The 19,920-nt window shown below is 40.4% G+C and overlaps 2 protein-coding genes across 11 annotated transcripts in view; one reads left to right on the top strand and one right to left on the bottom strand.

The window, feature by feature from the left end:
* Nme7 (NME/NM23 family member 7) overlaps nucleotides 1-119 on the bottom strand; it is a 153,824-nt gene extending 153,705 nt beyond the window's left edge. Inside the window, exon 1 of one of the 2 annotated variants that reach the window (XM_076547889.1) lies at nucleotides 19-119. The gene's annotated coding sequence lies outside the window, so the exon portion shown is untranslated. The remainder of the gene's footprint in view (nucleotides 1-18) is intronic. The other variant, XM_076547890.1, reaches the window with a different exon arrangement.
* Nucleotides 120-171: 52 nt separating this feature from the next.
* Nucleotides 172-18,018, top strand: Blzf1 (basic leucine zipper nuclear factor 1). Of its 9 annotated transcripts, none has more exons than XM_076547886.1 (8): nucleotides 172-301; nucleotides 1,313-1,391; nucleotides 3,419-3,607; nucleotides 7,816-8,252; nucleotides 9,909-10,108; nucleotides 11,800-11,928; nucleotides 14,255-14,474; nucleotides 16,766-18,018. In XM_076547886.1, the coding sequence occupies exons 4-8, from the start codon at nucleotides 7,857-7,859 to the stop codon at nucleotides 16,949-16,951; spliced, it is 1,131 nt and encodes a 376-aa protein (XP_076404001.1). In that variant the 5' UTR covers nucleotides 172-301; nucleotides 1,313-1,391; nucleotides 3,419-3,607; nucleotides 7,816-7,856; the 3' UTR covers nucleotides 16,952-18,018. The 9 variants fall into 9 exon arrangements, with proteins under 9 accessions (XP_076404001.1, XP_076403999.1, XP_042114415.2 ...); XM_042258481.2 differs by having other exon boundaries at nucleotides 230-487; XM_042258479.2 differs by lacking the exon at nucleotides 172-301 and adding an exon at nucleotides 537-608.
* The last annotated feature ends 1,902 nt before the right edge of the window (nucleotides 18,019-19,920 follow it).

Here is a 19,920-nt window from a genome sequence, read left to right as displayed (position 1 = left end):
GCCTCCTGTAATACTCACCATAGTTTGTGGATCTCAGCAGAGGAAATAGTTATATCTGGACAGGAAGACAACAGCGCGGATGATCTGGTTCCTCTGGCAACTCAAGCCCCGCCTTCCTCCAGGCCACTTCGTCTCCATTGGCTGGGAGTAATCAGGCCCCGCCCATCCTCACAAAGACCCACCCTTTACCTCATCGCCTGGGGCAACGCGACGCCACCTTCTCCCTTCCAACGTAGCCACATCCGTTTGGTTGTTAGTGACCCGGAAGTTTAAGCCTACACACGGCTCGCCTTATATATTGGTATTTTCTTTTCTTTTTTCTTTTTTTTTTTAAGTAAGCTTTTCACTTACCGAGTCGATACATAGCCGACTCTGTGTCTCTCTACCTTTGTAAACACGGCACGGGGCTGTTGATCCTTCTCCCTTGAGAAGAGCATTCCGGAAACGAAACCCTGAGTAACAGGAAGTGATTCGAGGGAGCCAGTAGGTAGGTGTCTGGAAGGCCGGGGCGGGTCGGCTTCCGAATGCCAGGGGAGTTTACGGAGTGAGCCGGCCGCTGAGGGGAGTGGAGAGCCTGTGCGGTGAGCTTTGAAATAAGACGATCCGAGGTAAATCCCGGAGCCGGCTGGTGGGACCGACGCGGCGGGGAGAGCGCGGTCTGGGCTGGAGCTCGGCGGCCACTGGCTTTGGATGTCAAGATTGTTCTGGCAGGGTTTCTCCTGACGGGGACAAACGTGGGATCCTCCCCCCGGGGAAGGAGGTTGACAGTCTTGACGCTTCCACCCCCTCCCCCTTTTAGACTCAGCACCCCCACCTCCCCACATCTTCACCTACACCCGGCTCGCCTTATATATTGGTACTTTTTTTAAGTCAGACATCTTTCCGCTTTTCACTTACTGAGCGACACTTCAGTAAGTGAAGTTTCTGACATTTCGATCTCTTGGGTGTGCTCTTGGGTAGTGTCTTGGGATACGTTTTCAGAGCAAGGGTTTGTGATGTTCAGGAAGTTAGACCGTGTCCGGAGTCGTATGTAATACTGGGAACAGTCGGCTTTGACGGATTGTGGTGAAGCTGCCGGCCACCTACTCTACAGTCTAGACTCTGAAGAATAATGCATAAACCTGTGCTTGGTTTTCCAATATTTAATAGATCTATAGGACCGCCTGTTAAGGGGGGGGTAATGAAGAATGGCTCCGTTTCTAAATGTGTGGGTACTAAAGGCAGAAACAATTAAAATATAACTTTTAAAGTAGAGGCACCAACTGAACATATTGGTATGGCTTTAATTTTTTTAATATGTATACATTTCTAGGTCTTCGGTGAAAGTCTTGGAGTGCTTTTTCACTAGTTACGAAAAAAAATGGCTACCCTTAAAAGCTTAGAAACCAAAAGTAAGTGTTCCTGTTTTTATGATTTTTGGTTTGGGGGTTTTATCTGGGGGACCGGGGAGGGGTGGGGGTTCGAGACAGGGTTTCTCTGTGTAGCTCTGGCTGTACTGGAACTTGATGGCCTCTAACTCACAGAGATCTACCTGCCCCTCCTAGGTGCTGGGATTAAAGATGTGCCCAGACTCGTGGGGATTCTTTAGACAGGCGACTAAGTGTTATAGATTCCTTGAGAATTATTTGTGTTTCGGGGCTGTTCATGTCGGTGATAATCGATCCTAAGTGGTTTTATCTTAGCTATTTACAAAGAGTGTTTCCAAACCTTGGTCACATAGGAGCTAGAACCTTAACATAATGACAATCTGGGGTCCCGGTCTACCCATAGTGTGTGCTGTGTGCAGTAGTCACTTTTGAGTTCCACTTTGCTTTGCCTCTCTAGTGTTTAATACACCAGTGATGGCTTTCTATCTTTGGAAATTCTTCCATGACTTTCATGATGGCACTTTTATTTTCAGCATTCATTGTAACTCTTCCCTGTCTAATATAGTAACCACATCTCTGGATGTTTGGGTTTAAATTAACATTTTTAAAATTACGAACTATCTACACACCAAGCTGCTCAATCACAAAATGTGCCAGTTCACGGTCACATTTCCAGCTTTGGAGCAAATCCTTTTACAGTGCTGCTCTAATCTTGTTTCATTCTCAGTCTCCTTTCTGTTTTATCTTTGAAATCTTTTTAAAATCTATTTGTATGAGTGTTTTACATGTATGTATGTATGTATGTATGTATGTATGTATGTATGTGCACCACAAGTGACTTGGTACACACAGAGCCCAGAAGAAGGCATCAGATCCCCTGGAACTGGAGTTACAGATGATTGTGAGCCATCTTGTGGGTGCTGGAAATCAAACCCTTGTCTTTGAAAGTGCTCTTAACCACTGAGCCATCTCTCCAGCCCCTAATATCAATATTTTTAAACCTTCTGCCTCTTCTGCTCTCTTCTGCTCTCTTCTGCCTCTTCTGTTTCAGTAACTGATCACGTATAGAAACAATTTACAAGTCTGTCACTGTCCTAGATCACATTCCTTGTAATTCGGTGCCTTTAGTTGGCTCCTATTGCATATAGGCAAGAGTCAAAGCATATCCCAAAGTAAACTCCAGAATTAGTGTTCTCCCTGGGTATCAAGAGTTCTGTCAGCCACAGTTCTCTAAAGGGGGACTTTGTAGGAAGCAGATTTCTGGCAGCACTCTTCTCTTTTAAAGAGGGTGGAATAGGAGGAAACAGGAGGCAAAGATGATGTTGACAGATAACTGCATCTAACTTACCGGTACAAAACATACTGCCTCCCTGGAAGAGTTGGCTAGCATTAGAATAAGCAGGTGGGAGACTGGTGAGAGTAATAGACCGGGAATGAATGGCAAATAAAAGCAATTAAATAATAACCACTATGAAACAACTAATGCACTTGGCCAAAAGCAAAAACTAAATATAATATGATTACTTATTAAAACTTTACTATGAAAGGCTCCTGGGCAATGAAATTATTTTTGTTATTGTTTGTAATGAGGATTAGAGTTAAAAGCATTTTCATATCATTTCATTTTATCTTGATTATCTAGAAAGGCAGGTAATACAACTGTTTGTTCTATTCTTACTTTAATGTAACACTTGTTAGGGAAAAAAGATGTTTGTGCTACATGGCCCGAGAAAAGGAATACCTACATTTGATGTTGTCAGTTGTCTGCATTTTCTTTAACTGTGTCAGGAGAGAAATGTGATTGGTGAGTAACAACTAGAACTTTTTCCCAAACGTGACCAGCACTGCCATTGTAGGAGGGATGGATCGTTATTACTAAGGCTTATCTTGAAGGCAAACCTAAAATAAGCAATTTAATTAAAACATTAAAATTATAGACTTTTCTACATTTAAAATGTAGCTATCACAGTTAGTTTAGTAACCAGATAGTGAGGTCTTAGACATTTAGATAGTTGCAAGTCCTAAAACGTTATCTGACTTTAATTCTATAGTGTCATAAAGATTGGGTGAAAATGATTCTATGAGCAAATGAATTTGGAAATGCCCAGTTGAATTGGTTATACTAGCACTTCTCAGTGCTGTTAGAGCACCGGTGTGTACTGTGAAAGTCCAGAGGATATGCATCATTCGTAAGTGGGCACACATTTGACCAGGCAACTGTTTATCCAGAGCCTATAGAGGTAAGGTCTGGACATCGCCTTCATAAACGTTAAGTTGATTGTCTATAGCATATTTTTCTAATGTAATAAGTGAACTTTACTAGATGATAATGGTGACATTTAAAAGAACATTAAAGCTTGGCTTGGTGGCACAGGCTTGTAATTCCAGCTACTTGGAAGGCTGAGACAGGAGGATCACAAATTCCAACCTTATTTGGGCTACAGAGTCAGTTCAAGGCTAACCTGGGCAACCTAGTGAGATCCTATCTCAAAAGAGAAATGAGGAAGAGGGCTGTGGTACAGCTCTGGTAGACTGCTTGCTTGCCATGCACTAGGGCCTAGCTTCAATCCCAGCTGCCCCCAACTCCCTAAGAAAGAATATTGTCTTAAAATTTACCAGTGACATCCCCAATTTAACCGTATTATTGTTTAATTTACATGTGTTCCAGAGAGTGTGTCAGGCTAGGATGTGATGGAACTCAGAATTAATGATTTAATACAGGAAAAAAACAAGTTGCTTTTAAAAGTTTTTCACTAAAGGTTTAAATGAAGTTAGGTATGTGTTGACAGATTAATAACTTCATTAATGAAGCACGTACTCACTTTGCTTTTTTATGCCAAGCACATTTCTTTAGCTGGTGAGATGAGCTGGGAAGAGTTATCTGTAACTAATGTAGCTTCCAATAGTCTAGTTTGGAAAAGCAATAGGTTATTCTGAAATACTGTAGTGCTTACAGCATTCTCCAAGTTCCATGTGACAGAAAGATGGGAAGTTCATGAGTGGCCTAAGCTTGTATCCCAAACGGCGGTGGGAACTTAGTATTAGCTTGGCTCAGGGGGTTGATGTTCTTTCTGTGCCCAGTCATGTGACTTGAAATACGCCCCTCATAGATTTACACTGTCATTAATAAGGGAAATATTTGTTTAGTGATGGCCTCTAAATCATGCTCTTTTTCCTTCCATAATCTAAAACAAAAATTTATAAATGGTGGCCTTCACCCCCCTTAACAAAGTTTGCAGTCAGTTTAATGATTATAAACAGTATCTGAATCCCATGTAAATCAATTATTATCCTGAGTAAAAATGAATTCTGTTTTTATCATTACCTACTTGACAAAAGTTTCTTTCATCAAGAGAAAAAAATTGGTTTTGTCTTCTCATATAAGTACCTAGAGACTGTCTTCAGTTTTACCTCATCATCACAAAAGCCTAAAATATTTCCTCTCTGGCCCTTTACCAAAAAAGTTTGCCAGTCTCTATGTAGAATGTTAGACTGTGGTGGCCCACAGAGCCTTCCTAGTGAGACCTTACTCAGGGTCAGGGAATCTGAGCTTGCTCTACCCAGCAGGACTGCATAAGGGGATGATTTTGCCACGGGTGTGTTTACCAGGTGTTTGGAAGGGTCTACACTTGGCTTTACGGTGTGCTTTGATCTTGCAAGGGGGAGGTCTTTTGCCTCTCCCCCTGGCATATTATAAAAAGCCCTTTTCAGTAAAGCTCTGGGCACGGCTGGGTATTGACCCAGGGCCCTCCCAAAGCTATACTGTGTCTTTGTCTTTCTTATTGTCCCTTTCCATCTTCCTACCTAATATTTCCTTATTCCTCTCTCCTCCACCCAAGAACCCTTCGAAAGGTAGGAGCAGGTCAGAGCTGCACTCTGGCAGACTCCCACATTAAACTAGTGATTTTTCTGTTTCTTCATATTTCGTCAGTCTATGGGAAAGCCAGTATGAAAAAACGATAAACCTTACATCTGTTTAAACTGATTAATGCATGATCACAGGTATGAGGGTCAGAATGATACAGGATGTTGGTTGCTTCCCTTCAAGGGATGGAGAACAAGGATTGAGGTTTTGCTTTATTCATCATTATTCATAATTACAGAGCTGGTGTCATAGGTTTTTGTCTGAGAGCTTAAAGGATATAATTATTTATGAATGTGCCCTGCATAGCCTAGTACATGTGTAATAAAGGTTTCTATGTGTGTCAGAGGGAAAAATAGAATGGTAAGAAAATATGAAAGGTAAGAAAATGCAAAGCCCTGGCTCTGCCTGCTCATCTGCATGTTAACAAGACCTGATGAGTCCTTTCTGATAGCCATGAGTTCTTAAGTAAGTAATACAGTTTAAATAAAGTTAAAGAGTAAACTGGAATTGAAAGTTGGCTGAATTTCTTGATTGGAATTTTGATTGTTTTGTTTGAAAAGAATTATCTGTCAAATACACATTGTTTCTTTGCCTTTTAACGAATGTTGTGATTTGACCTCGAATCTCTATTGTTTGAAGTTCCTTTACTTAAATTTTTCCTTTATGTAACAGTTTTTAAAGTATTTATGACTTGCCTAGGAATCCATTTTGACTGGAACCATAACTAAAGTATCACCTGCTTCTTGTGGGTCAACCTCAGTGGACTGGAATGGTGTGGCATTAGTGGTAAATTTGTTGTTGTTCTTTTTAATTTGTAGTTAATATATGATTCTGCATTCTTAAACACCAGGAACAAGACAAGTAACAAAATGAAATGCATTAGATAAAATTAGACAAACCTAAAATGAAATTTTAAGAATATGAAAACAGGTCAACCAAGATGCTATAACAAGAGGTGGAAGCAGGAAGAACTCCAGATCAAGGTTGGCCTGGGCTGCATGTTAGCCTGAGGACCAGCTTAAGCTCCATAGTAAGGCCCTGTCTGCATATATCCATACAAGAGTGGTTCTTTAATTGTACAGGCTTTGTGTGCATTCTCCTTGTAAAATGTGTGTGTGTGTGTGTGTGTGTGTGTGTGTTCCTATTTTCTACATTAGATATTATCTTAAGCACAGTGGTCCATACCATCTCACAAGATATCTGGCCTTTATTCTTTGCCTGGTACTGTGTTGGTTGTGTGTGACCTCTTCAGTCTATCATTATAGCTACTGCTACCGACTAGTATGTTTGTCCTTACTGTACATTATGAATTTATTGTTATTCATGTATCTATTGACTAGAGCATACAATACATACTAGAAGCATGGTGCATGTAAAATAAATCGAAAGCCACACAGGGCATATGACTCCAGAAAGATAATGTAAAGATGATAAAAGTGAGGTTTAAGGGAGTTTAGTCTAACAGCCCATATGGTCTCACTAGTTGAATTTTTACCCTTTAGGTGTAAGAATGGGAAACTTCTCCTAATCAGTTTTCCAGTGTAACATGCACAATGCCCTTCTCTACCCCTGTGTAAAGCATAACAGAGGTTAATCTATTATGAGGAGCATAGATACTTTCAAATATATGTATACATTACTAATATGTATTGTTATATTTGACATCATTGAGTGTCCATAGTACATCAGAGCTTGACCTTATTACATTCCTGCTCATCACTACCCTATGGCCTGGCTGTTACTCTTTCCATTTCATATATTTCAATACAGAAATAAATAGAAGAAAGTTATTTTTCTAGGAGTATATTACAAAATGGAAGCCAGAAACAAAATCTCTTGCATTTTCCAAGAAAGAAGCCATTTAACTTAAGGAAATCTTAAATGTGAAAGTCGAATAAAGACTTTTGTTGATGCATGCTGGTTTAGAAATTACTCTTGAATTTTTTCCATTCCTTTTGCTGTTGATACTTTAGAACATAGGGCAAAGCAGTGTTGTTTGGCAAGACTTCGTGGAGAGATGTAACACATGCCTACTCCAGATAGGGAGCCCGTGACAGACCAAAGAATGGACACTGCCATCGTCCACCTTGGTGAACCAATGAATTTTCTTGGGGTTACTTAACAGGAGCAGAAATGACTCAAAGACAGCTGCATCACCACGGTCCATGCTCCAGCACAGGTGGCAGCTCCCCAAAAGCTGGGAATCTGGAGCCCACTGCACAGCCTGCAAGCAGCTCAACAGGTTGGAGGGTGTTTTTTCCAGGTGCCTCGGTGGTTTTAAGCCTCCTCCCAGCAGCCTGACTGGTTTCTGCTTCTTCTAGGCAGCTGGTCTGGTCTCCAGTCTGGTTCCTCTCAGAGTGACTCTGCACAACCTTTATCGTTTACTATTGGAATGGACCAGTGAATCTGGTCATTTTCAGGGACTTCCTGAAGCTGTTTTGAGTTGTTCACTTTCTAGCTTAAGGAGCTGCCCTGCAAAAGGGAGTATTTCAGTCAGGGAGGGAACTGCTACATAACAAGTAGTCTTGGCATTTTCTTATCATTTCTTTTGGTAAATTGTCCTTGGCTTGACCTCTTCACTAGGCAACCTCACTTCGACCCCAATCCGAGGAGCAGGAGATGGAATGGAAACAGAGGAGCCCCCTAAGTCTGTTGAAGTCACCTCTGAAGTCCAACCCATAAATCAACATGTCCTTCAGAGTCCACGTAAGAAAGTTCCCTCAGACAGCCCAGGCGTTCTTCAGCTGGGAAAGATTCTTACTGAAAAAGCAGTGGAAGTTGAAGCTGTGAGGATATTTGTTCCCAAAGCCGCCATCTCTCATGATATCCCCACCAAAAATACAAAGCTTAAGTCTCTGGGCTATCACCGAGAAGAAGTCCACCTGCAGCCGGAGGTAGTCACAGACCCGAGGAAGGAACTCGCAGAGGCAAAGAAGCTTTTAGAGAAGCTCAAGAATTCTGAAAGGAGGCTACTTCAGGACAAAGAAGGCCTTTCAAACCAGCTCCGGGTACAGACAGAGGTGAGCACAGCCCACAGCTTCCGTGAAGTCTGATCTTTACCTCTGGACCTTTTAATCCCATGCTGGAAAACAGCATTTTCTCAGAAATGTCATTTATCATAGGTTGTCGTTTCACTAAAAGCTTCCTCTTGAATTCCTCACTCTGCCATGGGGCCTCTAGGAAGAGTTTATGTGGGGACTCATTCTCTAAGTGTGGTGGAAGTGGAGGTGTGAGCAGCTTTAGACCAGACCACCTCTAAGTCAGAAAAGTAGGTCATATTCATGAACTGACCAGGTCGGGCTTTGCCATTGACAAATTTGAAGAATTCGTTCCAAGTATTTTTGCCTGATACCTGGGGAGAGTGTGGGGTGTGTGTAAAATAAGTTACTGTGTCTTCATTAGACGTTAATAAGAATCTATAGTGTTCAGTTGTGTTACTTTAGCCTCTGCAGCTTAATAAAATTGCCTCAGCCCTCCCTTGTTTCTGTTAAACTTTACACTTTGATAGTGTGTGTGTGTGTGTGTGTGTGTGTGTGTGTGCACATGCGTGCGCACGCGTGTACACACATGTGCACTGTATATGGAGGGATGCATTCCACTTCATGAGTGTGGACGTCAGAAGAACCACCTCGGTTCCCAAGATTAAACTCAGATCAAGTGGTCAGGCCTCATACTGAGCCATCTCACTAGCCTAAGACTACATCTTTTTGCTAGGTGATAGTATGTGTAACACAATGATTAGTGGTTCTTATCCAGATTTTATTCATATTTAAATCATTTTATTTGAATTTAATACCTTAATATATTTAGCTAATTTCTAAGTACAAAATGATACATATTTATTTGTAAACATTTTAGAAGATTCGGAAAGAAGGGGCTAGGGGATGGCTTAATGGGTAAGAATGCTAACTGTACAAGTATGGGGACCTGGGTTCAAATCCCCAACACCCATGTAAAAAGCCTGGCATAGCCATGCACACCTCTAACATGAGTGCTGGGGTTTTGTGTTCGGGGACAAAGACAGGATATCTGGGACTTGCTAGCATCCAGACTAGCCATCGTCTCCATGACAGACCCTGTGTCAAGGAGAAAAGTCACAGAGTGATGGAGACAGACGTCCTTCTCTGGCCTCCACACATGTACACACACACACACACACACACACACACACACACACACACACACACACAAACCATTTTTAAAAGATCAAAAAGAAAATTCAGAAAGACAATAAAAATGATAATACCTGTAATTACACTGTCTAGATATAACTGCATAACTATTCATATAGATTTACTTTGTCTTATTTCTAGTATTTTTCTTCTCTTAATTTTTTTCTTTTATTAAAAATAGATTTCTTTTTCATATAATATATTCTGATTACGGTTTCCTCTTCCTTTATTCCTCCTATTTTCTCCTCCCCACCTTCTCTCCTTCCCTCCTCTCCTTCTCTCTCCTTCCCTCCTTCCCTCCCTATTTGTATCTACCCCTTTTCTGTCTCTCATTAGAAAACAAACTTCTAAGGAATAATAGTAAAATAAAATATGAGACAAAACCTGACACATTAGAATAGGCTCCAAAGGACACAGAAAGAGATTCTCTGTCATCAATTTTGTTATGATCAAGTCAGTGACATTTCTTAAGCTTTTTGTCTTGGTTGTCTTCTTTCATCCTAGATAAATCGTGAGTTAAAAAAGTTGCTGGTGGCCTCTGTTGGAGATGACCCGCAGTATCACTTTGAACGTCTAGCCCGGGAGAAGAACCAGCTCATTTTAGAAAACGAAGCACTAGGTCGGAACACAGCCCAGCTTTCGGAACAGCTGGAGCGGATGTCGATACAGTGTGATGTGTGGAGGAGCAAATTCCTCGCAAGCAGGTATTTTCTGTTGTAAATAGTCCTTCCTTCCCTGCTGTTTGTTCTGCCTGTCACTCTTCTGACTCATAGCAAAATAACAGGGAAAATTTCTGACTTAAGATTGTCCGAGTGCTTCATACACTATTTAATGTGCAGCACTCCCCCTCTGGAGGGCCATGCAGTCTCTTAGAGACTTTACAGGTGGGTAATACATGGCCCCCTTTCATTCTAAAACTCACTCTTCTACAGTAAACAACACAACTGTAAAATCAAATGTGGAAATACTACAGTCACAAAAGGCAGATGTAGACCCTTCCCTCCGACCCAGAGAAGGCAAGCTCCTTCCCACTTCCTAGGATGGTAGTCTCCACCCAGCATGCTCCGTTCTCATATCTCTTTTATCTGGGTATAGACCTTTCCTAGTTCTTCTCCCCATATAAACAGAAAGCATCCTCACTATGGCAAAGCTGGTGAGGCAACTCTACCACATGGAAAAAGCCACAAGGCCATGGTCCAGGCCTCTGAACACGCTGCTCCTTGTCCGTTTGTCCCCTACCCCACTCAACTTCTGCACCAATAAGAGCATATTTTAGACACTGTCTGTCTTGGTAGGTCTCTGCTGCTATGATGAAACACACAAAGGCAGCTTCTCAGGGAGAGGTTTGTTCCCGCTTACATCTCTCTCAGGTCACACGCCATCACTGAGGGAAGTCAGGGCAGGAACTCAAGGTGCAATGGGTGTATACTGCCTGTTGACTTGTTCCTCTAGACTTTCTCAGCCTGTTTTCTTATACCCCAGGACCACCTGCTCAGAGGTGGCACCGCCCCAGTGTGCTGGGCCTTCCCACATCAGTCATCAGTCAAGGAAATGCCCCCCAGGCTTGTTTACAGGCTAGTCTTAGGGAAGCATTTCTGAGTTGTGGTGCCTTCTTCTTAGCTAACTAACCCATGTCAGGTGTGTAGTAAACTACCCAGGACACCGTGTGTTTAATAACTGCTGATTTAAAACAATTCATCTGGAGATTTCTCACAAGACACCAAAAGTCTCCAAGCTATACTTTAAGAACCGCTGATGGTGAAATAAATTGTAGACTAGCATTTCTTCATGTATTATATCTATGATATTTTCTATTAGTTGAATACTTGTAAGGTCCTTCTTTTGTCTTCTAGTGAAAAAAAAAGCAAGATGTAGAAAACTTCGTAATAAATTTTTCCTTCTAGTAAACACATCCCCCATTATTTATTTTTTCACACATTCATGTTGAAATACATTTAAATTATTTTTTTTGGAAAAATAAGAAACTTTATTTGCTCTGTAAAGGAGAATGAGGCTAATTGGCAGGGGAAGACTTCTTTGTTTTAGAGAAAGTCTTCAGCATTCTTCTGAAAGTACAATTGAGTAGTGAGAAAAATAATTTACTTTTTCTTTTCCTTTTGGTTTTTTAATAGTTAGAAGCATGCATTTAATAATTTAAGTCACTATATAAAAAAGTTAAGTACTTTTCTGTCATTTAAAAACTATTTCAACTGATCCTGCTTCAGAAGCTCTGTATGTGAAAATGTTCTCAGTTAAAATGCTAGAACTGCAAAGCAGCGAGCATGTTAAATCCTGTTGTTAGCTTTTGAAACTGGCAATCACAGTGTAGTAGTAGATTAACTTCTGTGTGCTTGGTACTGTGGGAGAACTGTATGTGAAATTTCTTCTTTTTCAGAGTAATGGCAGACGAATTGACTAACTTCAGAGTAGTTCTGCAGCGTCAGAACCGAGATGCCCAGAGCGCCATACAGGATCTCCTGAGTGAACGGGAGCAGTTTCGCCAGGAAATGATCTCTACCCAGAAGTACGGCTCTTGTTCACATTCTGAACTCTCCTGTCGACTCCTGCAGGTTTCGCTGTTGGGAAAGGTTTCCTTGGATTGTTTGTTTCAGTGTGGCCATGTTTTTTAACATACCAACTGTATACTGTAAGTCACACTTTAAAATAGATGCCCTGAGAGGAAGGAGCCCTAAAAACAGAAAAGGGGGTGCTGCATCCCATATTCCTAATAGGGAAAAGAATTGTTAGACATCTGTGAGTGAGTTTGTTTCTGCACTTAAAAGTAATTCGTGGGTATGGATATGGTGGCTTTGTATAGTTTGGGAAGCCAAGTGACGACATATCTGTTTCTCCCAGAGGAGAGATTTTAAAGTCTTTGTGTAATATTAGAACATGTCTGCATATCTTTGCATTCCAGAACTAACTGAAATATTTTTTTAATATATAATATATAATAATAATAATAACAATAATAATAAAATAAATAAACACATGGGCAGTGTTTCTTAAAAGGTCTTTGTACTTTTATGTAATTGAATAATTACTAATCAATTATATGGGACATTAGAAGAATAAAGCAAAATATATCAAAGTATGGAAATTTGTTACAGGCAATTAAGGCAGTGTTTCAAGGGAAATGCTTGTTCCAGGCTGGCTGTGATGATGCCTACCATCGCTCAGGAAGCTGAGGCAGAAGTACCTGAATTCCAGCCAGTCTGGGCTGTGTAGGAAGATCCTATCTGTAAAAAGATAAAAAGGGGGGTTTACTGGGGGGAATAAAAAAAGGCTTATTAGTAATTTAAGTTACTACTCTGAGAAATGCAAAAAGCAAATTAAACCCAAATGAAGCAGAAGTGAGAAAGAGTATTAATGATGATAGCTAAAACAATTTTGTGATGAAACTTATAAAAAAAGATAAAGTTAAGGAATGTCTAGCCCTGAAGTGGCAATCACAGAGCCTGCAAGGGTCTGAGCTAGGTCCCCTGCATCCATACTGTGGTTGTTTAGCTTGGGGCTTTTGTGGGACTCCTAACAGTAGTGGGAGTGGGAGTGTCTCTTACTCTTTTGCTTGCTCTTGGGACTTTTTCCTCCTACCGGGTTGCCTTGTCCAGCCTTGATATGAGGGTTTGTGCCTGGTCTTATGGCATCTTGTTAGGCTATGTCTGGTTGATGTCACAGGGAAGGCTGCTCTTTTCTTAGAGGTAACAGAGGAGCAGTGAGGGGGAGGGGAGACGGTGGTGGGGGTGGTGGAATTGGGAGGAGGAGAGGGCGCAGAGGCTATGGTCAGGTTGTATTATATGAGAGAGGAATAAATAAATAAGAAAAAAAAATTCTAGCCAGTCCACTGAGGAACGATGGTGCATGGTAAGTATTGGGAATGAAAGCCTGCACGCAGTAGATTGAGTAGACATAGCAAAGATAATAAGGGAATGTTATTGATACCTCTAGCCAATCAAGTCAATGATTTAGCTAAGCTTAAGACATATTACCAAAGGTTACTTGAGAAAAGGCGTAGGAGGGCTGGAGATGGTACAGCAGTTCAGAGTGTGCTGCACTTGCAGAGGACCTGACTTTAGTTCTCAGCACTAAACATACTGCGCAGCTTATAACTACTAGTAACTTCAGCTCCAGGAGATCTGACGCCCTCTTCTGGGCTCGGTGAGCACCTGCACTTATGTACGTACACCTGACACACTCAAATAATTTTAAAATAAATCATCAAAAATAATAGATATATAAGTTAACTAGCCCTAACCCATTAAAGAGTTGAACTTGTAGTTAACAGCCAAGTGAAGGAAATTCTAGCCTAGATGGATTCACTAAATGCTAATAAACATCTAAGGAAGAAAGAAACACATTGTACACAAGTTCTTCTAGACCACAGGAAAAAAGAGAACAATTTCCAAATCATTTTGTGGGGGTGAGCATTATGATAACAAACTAGATCATAACCAAAACCCATAGACTTTCTATCATTAATGAACATAGATGTAAAAATCCTTAGAGACTGTTAGTGGATCAAATCCAACAATATAGAGTATAGTTCATACATTATGACCAAGTAAAGTTAACTCTACATATTGGATATTGATTTAGCATTCAGACTTCAACAACCAAATATGATTATATTAAACTGTACTACTTGTTTTCATGATTTCCAGGTAATAACATAATAGTAGATTAACTAATGTCTTCTGCCCTATAACCTATGTGACCAGTCATCCCGAGACTTGAACTCCGAGTAAAGATATTAAATGACTTCTGAAATACGTGCTGCTCACTTACTTCCTCTTACTGGTTCTTCTATTTTGTCTTTATGAGTGTTCATTGCTCATGTGTGTTCTGTGCAGGTTTCTGGAGGAACTCTTGGTCTCCTTACAGTGGGGAAGAGAGCAGACACACTCCCCTAACACACAGCCCCACAGCACAGCAGGGCTGGCACTCTCAAACCGCAAGTTGGCAGAAGCCGTGCACGCTCATCTTCTGGGAAATGTTGGCATTAGCAATCAAAAGAAGATTCCAGCAACAGTAGAATTCTTCAGTACCCCAGCTGAGAAAATGGCTGAAAAGGTAACATGTTTTCTTTTCCGTGAGCTGTGGAATGTGTTCTATAGCTGCGAGATTTTATTGACCCCTTACTGAAAGCTACATGTTATGCTTGCTTGGCATTGAGAGTTTTGAAATGTAGAACCTCAGTTTGTTTTTTGTGTTAATAAGCTTGTGATCTTAGAGCAGGTTCCTCCTTTGACCCTTAAATTTCCTAATGTTCCTACTCTGTTCTAAGGAGAAAATCACCTTCCCATCACAGCCAGAAGTATTAGAAAGTGCATATGTACTTACCTGTCACTTGCTCAGATTGTTTACCTCCTGCCTCTAGGCCATCCATCCTCTGTTGTCAGAGAGTTGTCTTGCAAATGTCAATGCAATCATCAGACAGCTCCCAGTCCTGCCTCCTTGACTGAATTCTTTCCTAGAGCATAGAAGGCTTGTCACAATGTTTCCATCCCCCTTTCCAGGAGTCACTTCCCAAGTTCCACTTCCTCTTCTAGCAGCCTCACTCACTTCTCATTTCACAGATAGACTGTTTTTCTCATGCCTCTTTCTAATGCATGCTCTTCCACCTGCCTAAACGATTTTCTGTCGTCTTCTTAGTGTCCAACGTTTAGTGTACTTTGTATGCCTGTCGAGATAGCTCTTGTATCATGTTGTTATTGTGTGATTCTCTCTCTAAAACTACTTAAAGACTGGAAAATATGTCTTACTATGTTTCCTCGTGGACTGGTAGGATGTTGCCCATAGTAGGTGCTCAGCTACTTTCTAAAAGGATCAGTGCCTAAAAAGTAAACTACTCAAAGCCTTGTTTGTTCTTCCTACTGTTTCTTTGCTGGGAGGTTATGGCACGTGTACTCAGCTGCTGTCGGTATCTTGGAGTGTAGCTGGCTTTTCCCTGCTTCATGAAACTTCTCTTGCCTTGGTTTCTCTGCGAACCTCCGCCATCCTGTCTTCTCTGCTCCCTGCTTCATTGTGCAGTGGTGGGTGTGCTCCAGGCCTGATCTAGAGCTGCTCGTTCTTCTTTACCCTGCCACATTCCCTCGGATATCAAGACCGACAGCCCTTCTCCTTGCGTGCCTCATGACCTTCCAGCCGCATTGCTTCAGGAGCTGTCCTCTCAGAGATGAATGCAGCAACTTGGTCCCCACTCTTCCTTCGTCTTTAATGCCCTCCCATTTCCTCCCTCCATGCTATACCGCAGGATCTCTGCAAGGCTTCAAATCCAGCCCTGTCATCTCAAGGCTAAAATCTAGAAGACTTTCTGCCATATCTCAGTCTCCTACTGAATTCCCTTAGCATTTGACTTTTCACTTTAAAGACCCATAATGTCATAGCATGTGCCCTACTTAGAAACCGTTCTTTTCCTCGAAGAGTTTATAAGCAACATTACTCCTTCCATCTTAGCTTGTCATCTAAATCAAAATAAAAGGTCTAAAAGCTGAATTTTAAAAGTAGAGTGTAGTTAACAAGTGGAAGTCCTAAAGTAGCATGGTAGTTCTTATGTGATGCCAAGATACTTTAAACAGGAGCTACAGTGTCTTGGATATGCTGTTAACTTGGAAGAGGGAAGTGTCCAGGCACGGGAGAGCAGGGAAGCAAGCCCAAGAGCGCCTTTGAATAAGCCCTGACTGTAGCAAAGGGAGGTAGAGCCAATTGCTGAGCCTACCTCCTTTGAAACATAACTCTGTTTATGTCATGATGAGTTTGAGAATAAGAGTTGTGGACCAAAAAGGCTATCCTTGTCCTTAATTGGACTTTTTTTTTTTTTTTCAGTAGAGGAAACAGGAAAAGCCACGACCAAGGAAGAAATGAGAGAACAAAGTATTGTGAACATAGTTATTAGCATAAAATATTATATATAATTTTTAAAAAGAGAAAATGAAGGGCCATTTATTTTCCCATAAGTAAAAGCAGCATTTTCACAGAAGAATGGTGGTCAGATCCTTACTCTAAAGAACTGAATGAAAGAGAGAAGAGAGACAGTGGGTGCTTTCGGGGTAAACTGAAAATTGATATCATATGAGGTAGAACTCATAGAACTTCATTTTTCTGTTTTTATTCCTTCTGTAGATGTCTGCCAAAGAGTATTGGTTTCATAATTACTAAAATAAAGGTGGTTAATGTCATAACTAGGCATGATTGCTGAATTTACAGTGTTTTGGAAGAAGGAGAAATTCATATTCATTCCGATGTTATTTTTGATGATAACACATAAAACAAAATGAATTGTCACAGGTAGTTAGGTACCAGTGAAACCCAAGGCTTTGTGGTGCATGCTGCTAACCTCTGACATGGCTTCTTTGCCTCAGGTTCTACGGATTTTGGATCCAGTTACCTGTACAGAAAGCTCACCGGACAACCCATTTTCCGAATCTTCACCACCCACATTACTCACTACAAAGAAAAATATTGGACGTTTCCATCCCTATACCAGATATGAAAATATAACTTTCAATTGCTGCAATCATTGCAAGGGAGAACTCATTGCTCTTTAATGTATAATGTACTAGAGGTGTGCTGAGTACCCAAGATTCATTATTTGGGAGCTGGGTTTCTTATGATGCTAGAAATAAAATCAGTTCATCTTTATATACTATATATCCACAAAGATATTTCATGTGCTGGATTCCAGATTATTTTTCTTAAGAAATGTCTCAGGGTAAGAAAAAATGAAACTATGTAGATATATTTAAAGTACAAAGTACTTCTCAGATAGTTCAGTGTTTGTGCTAAAACTAAAAAAGATTTTATAACTTTCTTTTAGGCCCTAAATTATTATTCTTTGTTATATATTTTATATGAACTATAAACAGGTTTCATTTTGGTGCATAAAACAAAACCAGGCAAACTACAACATGCGTTGGATGTGGCCATGCCCATCCCTTTCTTGTTGCCAAAGCTGCATTCCTGCACAGCGGCCGAGTGCAGTGTGGGGCTAGCAAAGGCCATTCCCTCGTAGAGCATGTTGGCTAGTTAATAGCTGGAGTATAGGAAAAAGGGATTTGCATTCCCTTTGTGGTCACATTTGGGCTATAAAAGAGGCCTTCAGAGACTCTGGGATAAAGGCATTAATCTTTCTAAACAAATATATTAGGAAAATAAAAAGGTATTTTAGAACTACAACAAATAGTTCAACAACAGTGTCCCATGCTGTTGTTTTGCAAAGTACTCTGACTTCTGCATGGTTGCAGTTGGACAACCTGGAGGAAACAGGATTCATAATTACTGACTCAACGTTGGCACAGGCAGTGTCTGCAACAAGAATATCTAGTTTGATAATATAATGATGGGAAATGAGTTTCTGGGGAAAATGTAATCCATTAATTTACATATATTACAAAATATATTATTGTATAATGTATCATAAGATGCCCTTTTATTGACCTTTAAATAGTCACAAAAATCTGTCATCAAAAAATATACTGAATTTTAAAAATTGTCCGAGAAGGCAAATCTGGCCAAACAAATTATACTTTCCTGTCAAACCTACTACTTTTTGTCTGACTCATCTGAGCCGTATTTATAGCTTTCAATGGCAATAAATTTCTCTATTTCCTTCTTATTGGTTAGTCCTTTCTCCTTCCAGAATAATGGACTTTGGCTCCAGTCTTCATGTGACTTTTACTATGTACAGCTGTTTTGTTGCCTTTTCCTTTGTTTGCATAATATAAACTTCTTAGAAGAAAATGGAAATTTTCATGACATCAGCTTTGACTGATTTCTTGGGTATAACAACAAAAGCACAAGAAATGAAGAAATAAATTTCACCAAAGTTAAAAACCTTCATGCACTGAGGTACATGGTAGCTCTAAGAATGGGAGAGGAAAAAAAAAGAACAAATTATATATCTGAGAAGTGGCCAGAAGATACAAAGAACTCCAATTCAACAACCAGAAAACCTGCCCAGTGAGAAGGGGGCAGAGGCTGGAGAGATGCCGCAGTCTGTAGAACATTGCCACACGACCATGAGAACCCACGTCCAAATCGCCAGCACTTAACATGAAACATGGTGCAGTGGTGCACATCTGTAACCCCAGCATGCATGGAGCAGTCAGTCACTTCAGCTGAATTGATGAGTGCCAGGCTAAGTGAGAAATCCTGTCTCAAACATTAAGGTGGAGAGTGATAAAGGAAGACACCCAATACATAAGCTTCTCCTTTACTGACATGTGCACACACTCCAATGTACAATGTACCACACACGCTTGTAAGAAATGAGAAAATTATTTAAACAGTTACCTAAAATACACATATATATTTGTATATACATACTTTAAATAGCAAATAAGCACATCAGAATATTGTCAACATCAGTAGTGAGTGAAATGTAGTTGTTACCATTTTCATGAAGATAACTATTAACAAAATATTAGGATGGCTATTAACAAAAAAGCAAGAGAAATTGTAGGCCAATCTGAAGAGACCTGGAACCGCTGCACTTCACCAATAAGAGTGTAAAATGCAGCAGCCATTGAAGACAGCATGGAAGTTCCTCAAAAAACAAACAAAAAAACAACTACCATGTGGCCTGGCCCATCGTTCTCCTAGGTGGATAGCCAAGAGAACTTCGAGGTTGTCATAGACTTTTGTACACCAGTTTTTGTAGCAGTATTGTTCATGGTTGTCAAAAGTTAGTTTTAATCTTAACATCAGTCACTGGTTAAGTAAATAAAATCATCTATATGATAAGGAATACATTCAACCTCTAAAACACAATTGATGCATGCTACAATTTAGATAAATGTTACATGAAGTAGGTTACATACAAAAGGACAAATATGGTACCAGGGTCTGGAGAAGAGCAGGGAGGGGCGTTTAAAAACTTAAACAATACCCATATTTTTCAATAATAAGTGAGTGGAAAAATATTACAAAGTGACTCCTACTGGATTCCTGTATTTCTTTCTGATAATAAGAAATGAAAAAGTCCATAAAGTTGGAAGGGGATGTAGTGAAGCCGGGTACAGGATGAGTTGGAGGGATTGGATGGGAGGTAGACATGATCAAAACACATTGTATATATGGTATCAATGGATACCTTAAAAAAATTCACTAAAAATTTAAATAGTGGAATGACTTATTTCCCCAAAGATGATTGACAAATGGCCAACAACCACACATAGTTGTTTATTAGGACTATGCAGATCTGTTAAGTATCTGAGAGACTATGTAGAAATTGGACTCTCCTTAACCGTGTAAAATGGTGTGTCTGCTGTGGGGAACTGACAAACTGTATAAGTGTTCTCTACACTGCATCTTGTCTGCAGCAGATCCAAGCACATCCAAGAGAAAACACAGACTTAAGTAGCTGTATACATGCGATGCTTGCACAGCACTACTCCCCACACCCAAAAGATGGAAATGCCCCAAGTGATGAGTGAATGAACAAAAATGCTGTACACGTGTTACATGTTTTCTCCCATAAAAAGGAATTAAATACCGATGCATGCTATATTGTGGATGA

This window comes from Peromyscus maniculatus, chromosome 11 (genome assembly GCF_049852395.1).
Source record: "Peromyscus maniculatus bairdii isolate BWxNUB_F1_BW_parent chromosome 11, HU_Pman_BW_mat_3.1, whole genome shotgun sequence".
NCBI lineage: Eukaryota > Metazoa > Chordata > Mammalia > Rodentia > Cricetidae > Peromyscus > Peromyscus maniculatus.
The sequence above is the reverse complement of the archived record's forward strand: the minus strand, read 5'-3'. Positions and strand labels throughout refer to the sequence as shown.

Excerpts from the sequence above, each read along its gene's own strand:
- Blzf1 (XM_076547884.1), top strand. The coding sequence starts at position 1,361 with ATGGCTACCCTTAAAAGCTTAGAAACCAAAA. Across the intron at positions 1,392-7,815 it reads TAAAAGCTTAGAAACCAAAA|GCAACCTCACTTCGACCCCA; the intron begins GTAAGTGTTCCT and ends CCTCTTCACTAG. Across the intron at positions 8,253-9,908 it reads AGCTCCGGGTACAGACAGAG|ATAAATCGTGAGTTAAAAAA; the intron begins GTGAGCACAGCC and ends CTTTCATCCTAG.